Source organism: Xenopus tropicalis, chromosome 8 (genome assembly GCF_000004195.4).
Source record: "Xenopus tropicalis strain Nigerian chromosome 8, UCB_Xtro_10.0, whole genome shotgun sequence".
NCBI classification, from domain to species: Eukaryota; Metazoa; Chordata; class Amphibia; order Anura; family Pipidae; genus Xenopus; species Xenopus tropicalis.
Window position 1 is genome coordinate 62750773 of NC_030684.2, and position 12445 is coordinate 62763217.

The 12445-nt window shown below is 34.7% G+C and overlaps 1 protein-coding gene across 6 annotated transcripts in view; it reads right to left on the reverse strand.

Moving 5' to 3' along the window:
• Positions 1–12445, reverse strand: part of dach2 (dachshund family transcription factor 2) — a 323436-nt gene that overhangs the window by 103217 nt on the left and 207774 nt on the right. For all 6 annotated transcript variants that reach the window (XM_031906819.1, XM_018096094.2, XM_018096093.2 and 3 more), the window contains 1 exon segment: positions 6964–7095. In XM_031906819.1, coding sequence (XP_031762679.1) covers positions 6964–7095 — 132 coding nt within the window.

The following is a 12445-nucleotide window of genomic DNA, read 5'->3' on the forward strand; positions in this document are numbered from 1 at the left end:
AAGCAAAACTGGCATATACAGGAGGCCTAAAAGTGCTGTAGCATACATGTTCAGTTGTAAGATTATTTTAATTCTGTCTCTTAACAGCAGTTCTTTTATAATATACAAAATATTTAAGGTAAAAAAAAGAGAAATCTTAAAAGACTTTTGGAAGCACCTGCATGCTTAAGCAAAACAACAAATAGATGAATAAAGCCTAACAATTTGAGTGAATTCTTGTAACAGTTCCCAAGAATTATTTATGAAATTATATTGATGGAATCCTTAATTATCTCGAGAATTCGGTAAATTTGCAGAGTCTGCAGAATTCTGTTATTTAATAATTTTAGCCATCTTAAGTGGATTCAAAAGAAGTGATCAGCAGATCTGATATACACTTGAGTAATTCATTGATAGCTGTTCCTTCTCTATGTCACAGTTCTGATTAATTCATAGTCTTTCTTGTAAAATTATTTCTTGCAGTTTATTGTAGGTTTTGCTGAATGGAGTTTACGGTAGATTTTTTTAATATGTCAACAAAAAAAATCATTTTTGATGTAAGCTTTGTAAATGCCTATTTTCTCAAAAGCAAAAAAGTATATTAGAAGTCACCAAGGAAATCCATGGACTTAGAGAGGCACCCGGCCACACTCTAAAGGCTGTTATTTGAATCAAAGAACTTCAATATTTAGACTAGAATACTTTTTTATGCTTTCCTTTTTTTTTTCATGATGATAAGAGAATTGGGGAGTAACATAATTAAATTGTAACAATTGAATTGTCTCACTAAAATAATGTCCTATTTGCCACATTGCTAGTCAGCTATAGAGATGTATCTAGAAATTTGCAATGAGCAGGTAGACATCCTTACTTCTGCTCTTTTGGTTCTGGGAGGATGCATCTTCGCCAACAGTCTGTGCTCTTTAGTCAATGTTTAGCAATCCAAGGCTTAATAAGGATTCAAAAATGCAATAAAGAATGTGAGCATTTTATTTATAACTCGGTAAACAGCTAGCAATAAGGTATTTTATATATTTCAAAAGTCTCATTGCTGTATCTGTTGGAGTTCTCGAAAATTGGTTTAGAATTAATATCTACATAAGGAAAAATGAAAGTCTTTTTACTCTATAAAGCTCTATAAATATGTAGCCCAATACCTTTTTATTTTTGTAAGGAAATCACTACAGTTGATGCCTAGACTCTTATGTGCCATGTGTACAGGTCCACTGCAGGGAAGAGAGAGAGAGTGCAGCCGCTGACCTCAGTGCTTTTTTTCTAGAGCAGGTTGTCAGATGGGGCTCTGGGAAATGAATCTTATGTCTTGCGAACAATGCAAAATAAATAATGCTTGAATCTAAGAAATTTGCTTATTTTAAGTGATTCTAATAGAATGCCTAAAAAGCGGGGAAACCTTCACTTTTCCTTTCGTATAGGGAAGCTAAGCACAGCTCCTTTTACTTTGCAAGGGACATCTTACACTATACATGAACCTAAATATTGGTGACCCTAGCAATAAATACAAACCACTCTATTGCTTCACACAACTAACAATGCAGCCTTTAAAGAAGCACATAGCTATGGCTGACTACTTTCTCTTTGGTCTTAGAGAAGATCAGTTACTAGTAGTTTACTGTGAAACCTACATTAGAACCTTACTTAATGGACAAATCCTGTGCCATCTGATCCACAGGGTTGAGCCATGCATCATTTTTTTCATACATATAGTAGAAAGTATTTGATTTGTGCCAAATTATTACATTCCACAAAAAATGTTATTGTTAACACTTTATTATTAGGTATTAATGCAAGTTTTAACAAACATTGTTGAAAAAATGACAAAATAAATACACAAAAAAACTTTCTTACCATCACCAAAATCACATAAAGATGATTTCAACAGCCTCAAAGCTTATCTCATCCTGTCGTAAATGTATAGCATGCTCCAACACTGATTGACTGCAGCATCTCCATGATTTGCATTCACAAACTGCACAAATAATTCCTTTCCCCTGTCATTTATAGTTATCTGTCCAATTGTACTGGAGAAATTTTACTAATGGGAAGATTTGAAAAGCTGGTTCAGATACCTTCAGTTGATTGAGTTTAGACATAAAAATGCAAATTAACCCATTTCAGAAAACTTAATTGTAATGATCTATACAGAAAGGACAAATAATTTACAGTGTGAACTAAAACAGTTTTCCCTAAAAAGCAATCAGTTGCAAAAGCATTTATTTCCAGAGTTAACAACTTCAGTAATTTATTTGCACGCACCCTGGCAAGATCACATTACTTACTTTAGAAGTTAAATGTACAATGGCAGTGACTTAACACAGTGCAATATACACATAATATTTTTTGAGTTTTAGTGCATATTAAGTCTTGCCCTTTTATTAATCAGAAAATCATGGGTGTAAATTACAGTACAGCTTCCATATCTATCTGTCTATCTATGTCTGTCTGTCTATCTATCTGTTTTTTTTAAAATGCTCTACACTTCTCTCTTGCAGCTGTACAATATGTTTTCTATGTAATATGTTTAGAAACTTATGGAGAAAGCAATTGGAGAGTAAAGATTTATAACAAAGAACCTACACCAAGAAGCATTTGCAATGACCCATGTTATTAGGAGTGCCAGGGCAAAAAACTAAAAAACAAAACATTTGGAACCATACCTTGCAAGACACTTTCAAAGTGTAACTTTCCAAAGTCCTTAAATGACCCTAGGAACATGATCTTGATTATCATTATTAACTACATCTTGTTACCAGTAGAGCCTCAGCCCAAGAATACTAAATTGGGTAAAACGATAACTTCTATGCAGGATGTTTGCAGAGCAATTTGACTACAGTGGAGGACTGGGCAGCTAGTTGGCAAATAAAGTTCAATATTGAGAAATAATATAAATGCAAGTTATACACAGTAGTGTGCTGGGATATCCTTAATTAAGAAAGATCTGGAGATTTTTGTGGATAACAATTTGAGTAACTCTTAGACAGTGTCATGCAATGGCTAGTAAGGCATTAACTCGAGGGATGAGAACATAATTTTGCCTCTTTATAGGTCCCTGGTAAGGCCTCACCTTGAGTATGCGGTGCAGTTTTGGGCTCCAGTCCTTAAGAAGGATATTAATGAGCTGGAGAGAGTGCAGAGACGTGCAACTAAACTGGTTAAGGAGATGGAAGATTTAAACTATGAGGGCAGGTTGTCAAGGTTGGGGTTGTTTTCTCTGGAGAAAAGGCACTTGCAAAGGGAAATAATTGCTATTTATACGTACATTAAAGGACATTAGACATACAGATAGTGGGGGGTCATTTTTCCAAAGAAAAGATCAACAAACCAAAGGGCCCTTCTTTAAATTTTCATTTCAAGCAGAATAGGTGGTTTTTCACGGTAAGGGCAGGGAGAATGTGGAATGCCCTACAGTTAGTATAGGTATTGGTATATATATATATAGTTAAACTGTATATATATGAGTGTATAGCTAGGTCTGTATAAGTATGTGTATATGTGCACTGGGGTTCATTTTGAGGGGTTGAACTTGATAGAGTTTGGTCTTTTTTTCAACCCAAATTAACTATGTAAAAATTTTTATTTAAATGTTTTAACACATCTTAAGGAATTTCACTTTGTAGTAAAGAATTACAATAAGTAATTAGAAATCAGTTATATTTCATAACAGAGAAACAGCTGTGACTGCTACAAAAATGCTCCCCCCCAACATGTATTCAGGTATTTCATGCATATTTAGGCTGGTTCATCCACAATGCATAGTACCTCTTGATGGGCTTTATATAGATCTGACTGATTCAGATTCAAAATCGTTTATGTGGATATATAGAAGATCTGGAAAAAGAGCTAGGAGATGCAGAAGGCAAGAGCTTTTAGAATATAGGGTTGCTCTTCATTGGAATCTATATAGAATACCATAAAGATAATAACTTGGTAGCTGGCTATACAATCCTCTATAACCTATTTTATATAAAAATTTAAAATAACAATTTAAATAGCGTTTGCTTTTCAGATCATGAATTTCTCTTATCCTTATTTCTCTATGTATTGTTGCCTCAGTCTCCTTGACTGATGCTTGAAGCATAGACAAGTATTTAAAGCAGCTATTGTGTTGTGTTCTTTGTTAGCAAGAAGTTCCAAAAGGGTCTGCATCTTCTTCAAGTAAACAGGCATCTGCAAGCCGTGTTATAGTATTAAGTTATGAAATGCACGCCATTGTATATTTATGATTTGACAACTACAATTATAATCATTCAGGCATTTATGCCCCACAAACTCTAAGCAGCCATAACCTTTGGTGATGTATTGCAAAGCTCCAAGAGCAATAGTACATAGACTAATTTCCTAGAACAATAAAACACAAAATTTCTCATTCGGAGCTAAATGAAACACGAAACGGTTGTTATTCATACTGAAATCTAGATGCAGAATCATGTTTCAGCCATTATCTCGGCTATTAAACACAGCCCTGAATCAAAGATACTGTAGGTTTGCATTCAATGTGTTTTATCCCTTGATTCTTTCATTTCTTTTGTTTTCAAGGATGCGGTACAAAATAAATAATACAAACCATTTGTAGACGTGTTTTCTGCACACCAAGTCATTCATATGTTAACGGAATAGGTCAAATGAGGCAGTGGCCTGCAGCAAATGTCAATGTTGTTATGCACTGAGTTATAAGCTTGTTTTCTTATTATTGCTTATAAATAAATACCTTATTATAGACATACTTAAATCTAGATGAAATTGCCCAGCGCATACACACAGGACATTATTTAGGCCACCGCTACAAGACAATGCTAAGCAGTATTTTAGCTAGCATTAGAGAAAAACACATATCTTTTTTCATTTAAAAAGCCACACCACATGAAAAGAAACTAAAAAAAACAGCCCAGTTTGCCTTTTCTGTTCCCAAAAATCACCACTACTGAAAAGCATTAGAACTTAACTAAATCCTCTGTGCCTGTCAGTGGAACCAATGTAGCTTGGGTGGAACTGGGGTGTGGCCCCCAGTTCTTAATAAAACCAGGTTGGTGTTTTTGGAAACAGTTATCTCTTATGCCTACAAAGAACTAACCTACTGGAATTAATGAATTAAATAACTATATTATGACTTCTTCAGACAGAAAGTTCTACTATTTGGGACAGTTTCTGAGTAGGGATGAGAAAAATGTTTTCACCTGATACAGATTCACTTGCGAAATCATGTTTTGTACATGGGAAAAAATGCAAGAAAAGACATTAGAAATAACACCTATCGACTTCAATGTATTTGGCACAAGAGAAAACATAGAGAAAAAATGCCCACTGACTCCAACGCATTTGGTGCAAGAAAAAAAAAAAAAACAAGAATAAAACCCATTGACTTTGTTTTGACGAATTTGGCCGAGAAAAAATGTCCATTCAATGCATTTGGTGAAATTGATAAAGTGAAATGGGGTAGTCTTGCTCATCACTACTTCTTGGATGTTTCAGGCTTTTTTCTAAAGACAAAAGGTTTATTTCTAAAGCACCAGCATTATTTCACAGTGCTGTACAATAAATAGGTGTATATAATGACCATGATAACAACTAGAACATGTATTGTAAATTTTGTTGTGTCTTTTTTTATTTTAATAAAATGTAATATTATAATATGATGAGGAACTGTTTGTTTTCTTTCTTTCTTTCTAATTTTTGTTTTCATAATTAATATAGTATGTATATATATAATTTTTACCAATAAATACACCTTGGTGTGGCTGAAAACACCTACAGTGCTATATTTTAAAGCAGGGCTATAACTGTGTAACAAAAAGCCATTATAAATTGCAATGTTCATAGTACACAAGTAGGGCATACATTACTTATGTAATGTACATATTGTAAAGAAATAACTATGCTCAAGTGTATATAATATGGCTATCACAAATCATTTTGCAGCCCTGCATGCGTTATACAAGTAAAGCTGTCTCTATTATAACTCCTTAGTTATTTGCAAAATCAAAATAAATTTCTTTTAAAGAACATATATTTTCCATTATATAAAAATCAAGCTAATATGGTGACGACTCTTTCCCTGCTTTACATCCAGATTCAGGCATAAATCTAGACCAAATATAGGTGTGCAGATGTTCTCTAAATGTGTAGCTACCATGGTATTTAAGAAGAAAAAACTTCTGTGCTCTGTATTAGTATATTTCTATTAATTGCAATGCATATGTTTCCCTAACCTCAAAGATATCTGCTTTAATTTATCTCTTCAGTTGGTTTAAAATTCATTGGGACATCATCTGAGCTGAAGGCTTGAAAGCCAACAAATCAATATAAATTGATTGATTGAAGCTTGGAAAAGTGAACAAGAAGAAAAGGTCTGTCTTAATGGCAAGTTTTATTTTTAAAGAAAGCAATGTAAGTACAGTCTTCTGAATAAAACAGTAGTCTTGTGTGAGACACTAAAAGGGATTGCATCTCTGGCTCACACCATATGGTACTGAGTCGGAAATACAGTATTTTTACAGCACTCCTTGATGACTTCATGATACAAAACAAGGCTCAGTTACACACATCTTAGCATACTAAATTATCCCAGGATTGGTCCTCCAGAAATAATAATGGTATACTGTTTCTAGGCCCTGCTGCTTAGACCAAAAAAAGAACAAGTGTCGCTGTGAAAATCAATATGTCACACAGTTTCTACCAACAGGAAAACATCAATCTTCTACCAAATCTGAAATATTTAACCTAGTGTTTTTAGATTTATCCACTCGGCTCCTTTCTAAAATGGCACCAATTGAAACAAAATTTTAATAGATAGGAATAATTAGCAATAGGTGTAGAACAAAAGCATTCTCCAGTACAACTACCCAAGGCTAATGGCTTGAATGGATTTTAACTTCCAAGTTCCCAGATTAGACAGGAACACATCACCAAGCCCTTAAACCATTTTTAAAGCATTATTTATTGAAGGGATGATAAGAAAATTTTCAGTACCTGCATTTGAGTTGAGTTCTTCATTCTCAGACTCAGTCCCATTCTGGCTGCCACTTCCATGAAGGCTGTTTATTGCCATCATCTTCATCTTCTGTAGTTTCATGGCCTCTGCCATAGCAGCAGCTGTCAGGCCTGGAAAAAAAATGCCATTATCTAATATTATTAATCCGTTTCTTTCAATTTCTTTATCTATTTTGTCACACTGTGTAAGCTGCATAACAATGGCAAGTACAACAATTTTTTATCACAAAGTAAGGGTTTTTTGTACTAATGTACAGTGACAATGAGCAGTGTAATAGATTCTGTTGCTTTATGCCATTTTCAAACTTAAATGTTAGTGATCAATATTAAACTACCATTGTGGGATTTCTAATAGTTTTGGTGATTTACAAACAAAGCAGCAGTTTATTGTCATAGACATTCAGGTCTAAAGAAAATAGTGGGTGTATAAAGAATGCTGCATTAACATTGGACTTATTGCTAATTCTTACTTATTAAGACTCATATACAGGAACGTAGGTCAGCAGGCAACAATAATGAAATTGGGGCCACTATAATATGGGGATTCTAAAATGTTCTAATATAAATTTCAAGTTAATTTCTAGATAGCTGTTTAATGGGTTATATTATATTGATACTATGTGCATCTACCAGTATCCAACAGTCCCATCTGAGCAGACTGGTTCCCAAAAGGCATAAGTCTAGTTTTAGCTAGTATGGGAGAGATGCTGTCATAGCACATGCTAGACAGAAGTTAGAAAGGACAGCCGTGGCCCCGCCAAAGAGACAAAGGGAGTAGGCACCCAACAGGCACTCCATGAGAAAGGTTTACAAGAGTCAGAATGAGCATAGTCATAGATCATGTGAAGGTCCAGGATGATAACCACAAAGGGTTGAAGGGGGTTAAGGGAGTAAAGATTCAGCAAGTCAGCAAAAAGGAGTGTACAGACCTTAAACTGGTTAAAGCCCCTAGGTGTGATCAGAGGCCACTGAGATTGAGGATGAATAAAACCCCAGGAAAAATGTGGAGAAACAAAGTTGAATCGCCTGTGAGTTCCTGTTAACTGGCAATTGGCTTTCATTTTATTCCTGAAAGCTACATGAGGGAATTGAATGTACTGACGTCTTAGGAATAACCCTGTCTCTGCTATTGGTAAAGACATCCCTATTGACTCTGTAAACGGAGAAAAGTTAAATAAACTATTTTCTGTTTAAATGAACAGCACCTCCTTTTCTCTATGAAGCAAGCACAAAGGTATGAGAGCTAAACCTAGTTATTTCATAAGGGATAGGCTCATGGAGTTATGGTCCTCTTTAAACTAAAGCCCACCCTTACAGACATAACCAGCACTTATAGAATGATACATAAGAGAAGCAGTGTGAACCATGTAGTAACATTCTGCAGAAAGTAATAATAGTTCCTTTAAATTGCTGGGCATTAGGAGGAATTATTTATTTTGCCCAGGAAATAGAAAGCATTTTCAAATCTCCTAATTCTAAAGGCTGTGTTGATTAATCAGTACATACTAAAAAAAAAAATGAATATAATTTTGTATAGTATCTAATTGATTATACTGTTCCCATCTCTTCATATTACTTTGAAAGCTTTCCTGTCAAAACTGTGAACAACTAAATTAACAAAAGGAAAGCACTTAGTGATCAAATTCTTGGGTTTGCAATTAATTAAATGAAATGATGAGTCAGTGAACTGATGCATGTTTCAATATGAAAACAAAACACTTAATTACATTAACAGTCAACACATTGCAACAAATAGTAATCCGAATTAAAATAATTGAAACGTAGCCTAGCTGGAAACATTGAATCAATGAAACAGAGAAACTAGCTTGCTGTTATTAGCTCAGGGTCAAATATGAGACACTAAACAAAGTCGATAAAACATCTGGAGAGATGAAAGACCCATATTGGGTATCGCAGAAAATAATGCACTGGAGGCTCCAATAAACTAAAAAATGCCTTCAAAGATATTATGTGTAACTAAGCATGCTATTGACTGCCAGTGTGTGCCCAGAACAAAGCAACACTGTACTAGATTTTCATATGTGTACATATGTGCAAGTGTCAAGAAGTGCAGCATTTGAATTAACCATCAAATAATATTGAGCATTTCTTTGGCTCTTTGGCTTTTACGCGTGTTGTTCAGTCTATGGAGAACTATCAACTAATATTTTAACCAATAAAATGCATACAAGAACCACCAGAGCAAGTTTTAAAAACCTAACTGTTTTATTTGGGACTATATGCTTCCCATGATGCCTTCTTTATTCAGTGGACTTATAGTACTTTTCAGACTATAAACATGGCTAGGAATACCCAGCTCAAGAGTTCATTTTGATACATTTCATCACTAGATTAACTATTTTACAGATTACCAGGCATTTTAACTACAGATAAGAGATCATTTTCCATTGTGTAACTTAGATCATCTTTCAGTGACCCTTGAAAGAATGTTTGCTTTTGATTCATATATCTAACATAAAAATAATGGTCCCATTAGTGCTGGCTTCGACAACTTTATCAAGGAATTCTATTTACTCACAAAATGTTGGACGTCTGAAACACAATAGTGTGCTTGTCTATTGAAAAAATGTAAAGATTGTCCTTTTTTTCTAAAAAATCGGAGGTTAAGATCAAAAGCAAACTTTAATAGATGTTTGACTAAGGTCATACTCCTAGGAAATGGAACACTGAAGATGAAAGAGGAGAAATAGATTTGGCTTTTGATCTCAGCCAAATCCATTTGGCATTGTTTAGCTTTTATTTAATACTTCAGGTTCTACGTGATATCATGACTAAAATGAATTGGCTCCAGTTTTTCAGATTTAATAGCTTTGTTATACTTTAAAACATACCACCATTTAACAGATTCCTTCTTTTCTGGATGCCAGCCGATTTTCTGCAGAATTATCACCTAAAATACACCTGAGGACTAAAGAACTGACACAAACTTTTTGATTAGGCGTGTGTCTGCACTATTTGACAGCTTGTAAGTCAATATGTAAAAATGGGTTGGCTAAACCTGTAGATATAATTATTAAATATTTGTGTTTGAATGGACTTTTCATTTAGCAGGATTACAGGAAATTAAATGGCTTCAGCTGCTTGTTTAAGCAAATCAATTGTGTCAGTGATCTATATAAATGGTGGACAAAATATCTAAATTGTGTTAAGTTTATTATACCTTAATTTAGCAGATTATGCATGTGTCGTTTGTAAATACATTTATTTGCAAAGCCAAAGGTTTCAAACGGACTTTAAAGCTTGTGAAGATTGAAGACCTTGGGGAGCAATTTATAGGGCTAAATATATGTTGTAACATAAAAAATATTTCCCCATGGTCATTTTTGGCTTGAGAAGGAACAACCAAATGTGGTAAAATCTTACATGGTAAAATCACACATATAAGCAGTCAGGCTGCGCTTATCACTAGGGATCACTGTGCATTTGGATTATACAAGTGGATCACAAAACTTGCAGGCATTTGGAATTGGCAGGTTAGTTTTTAGGTGGGCATACACAGGCAGCTCCCAATTTGGGTCCTTCAGACTAATTTGGCAGGTTATCTGCCCTTGTATGGGGGCCTCTGACAGGCCTCCCCAAATTATATCTGGCCATAAATGGTCAGATGTTGATGGCAGGGTTGATTTTTCTGGTGAATCAAGGACAGCATCAGCTCATTGATACAGTCCTCGCTCTGACTTTTCATATCCCCTTCATTGTAATGCAACAATCATATTAGCACGATATTGCCCATCCAAGGTGGTCATTTGGAGGGAAAGATTCACATTCAACAAACAAACAAATCTTAGCAAGAATGGCCACCTTAGCACATCCACTAGCCAAATGAATCAGCAACCAAAATGTCCATTTCTGTTTTAACAGCAAACTCAAATTTCAAATTAGCAAACAAGCCTGTGTATGGTACAATAATAATTATCAAGATAAATATCCCAATGTTAACTCTGGGTTATTGGACTGATTACAAATTTGTACATCAGTATATAATAAAAAGGGTTAATGAAATAAAAGGTGCAACATTTGCTCTGGTCTACATGCTTTTTATTGGTAACTAGACCTTAGCAGCGACGCTCTTGCCATGATGCAAGCTGAGAATCTTGCCTAAGACGGTAGCACTCCATGGATTCCCAGGCCAGCAAAAAGCCGCAACTGGTAGTTTTAAATGCCCAAATTTGTTCTTTAATCAGAATTTCAGCTCTACTACTTTAGAGAGTGCAACAATTGTGCAAAGGAACAAGGGGGGAATCGTCACAAAGACCCACCTCGCAGTGGCGCACAGCCACAAATCTCTCCTGGACCAGCATATACTCTTAAGCATGGGGATTATACAGTTACAGAGGTATGTTTGCACAAGTAAATGAACCCTAGACTTAACCCTGGCAACTGGGATGAAAATAAAAAAACTACCACCAGAAATACTGAAGACAGTGATTTGTAAAAAAAAAAAGAGATGTTACATTTTCAACCCACGCAGTGTGCAGAAAATAAATGTATCTGTTATTAATTCATTTTATATTTTAAGCCACATAATTTATACTTAAAATGCAAATCAGTCCCAAAGTGGTAAAATTGCACCTCTTGAAGAATTTTTTTCTATAGCATAAAAACTCACTTGTGCTTTAATAATCTCTTTACATCTAAACTGTTAGACAAATGCGTCTTTATTTATGGGTGTTTGCCTATTAATAAAAGGAACTCTGCCATAGATCAAGAGGAAATATACCCTATCTTTGGCTGAAAATGAACAAGCTTTGTTTCCGCCTTATGCCTGCACATATATTTCTATGTGATAATTTATAGTGCTGCAAGTCTGCAGAAATTAATGGAGAAAGTGGCACTAAAGTTAAATAGAATGTAAAAAAATAAAAGAATGTTAACGAAATGAAAACCACGGACAGTTACTTTGAATTGTTTCAGAAATACAGGGCTGATACAATAATCAATCTTTCCTTGTAGGGGTGTTTGATTTGTTGCATAGAAATTTAAATCCTGCATTAATATTAAAGCACTTGTGACTGTGAGCTCTATGCTGACAAGCCAACAAGTCACAATATCCATTGGGAATCAAGTAAGAAGTGTAGTAGGCTCAACCTAGTATCCCCACACCATGATTGAGTTGGAGAATCAGATCAGATTCAATTCGTTAATATTTTTTTCTAATTCAATTCCAGATTCCACTCTGTGGCATTTTAATGTCTCAATTGTAGATTTAAGTTGTTCTTATTGAATTCAAACTGGCCCTAATTTGGAAACATGACACAATAAACTGGGGTTATCAGTATGTTGCTTGAAAAAAAACAATTTAGTAGATAAATAACTACTAATCTCTTCTACTTACAGCCATGCAAGTTAAGTCCCTTGCTACATAATGAACATGGAGTGGGGACTTGTGTAATAAAGTGGGCAGTGATTTCCCTAGAAAAGTACTCAAAGCATCAATCCG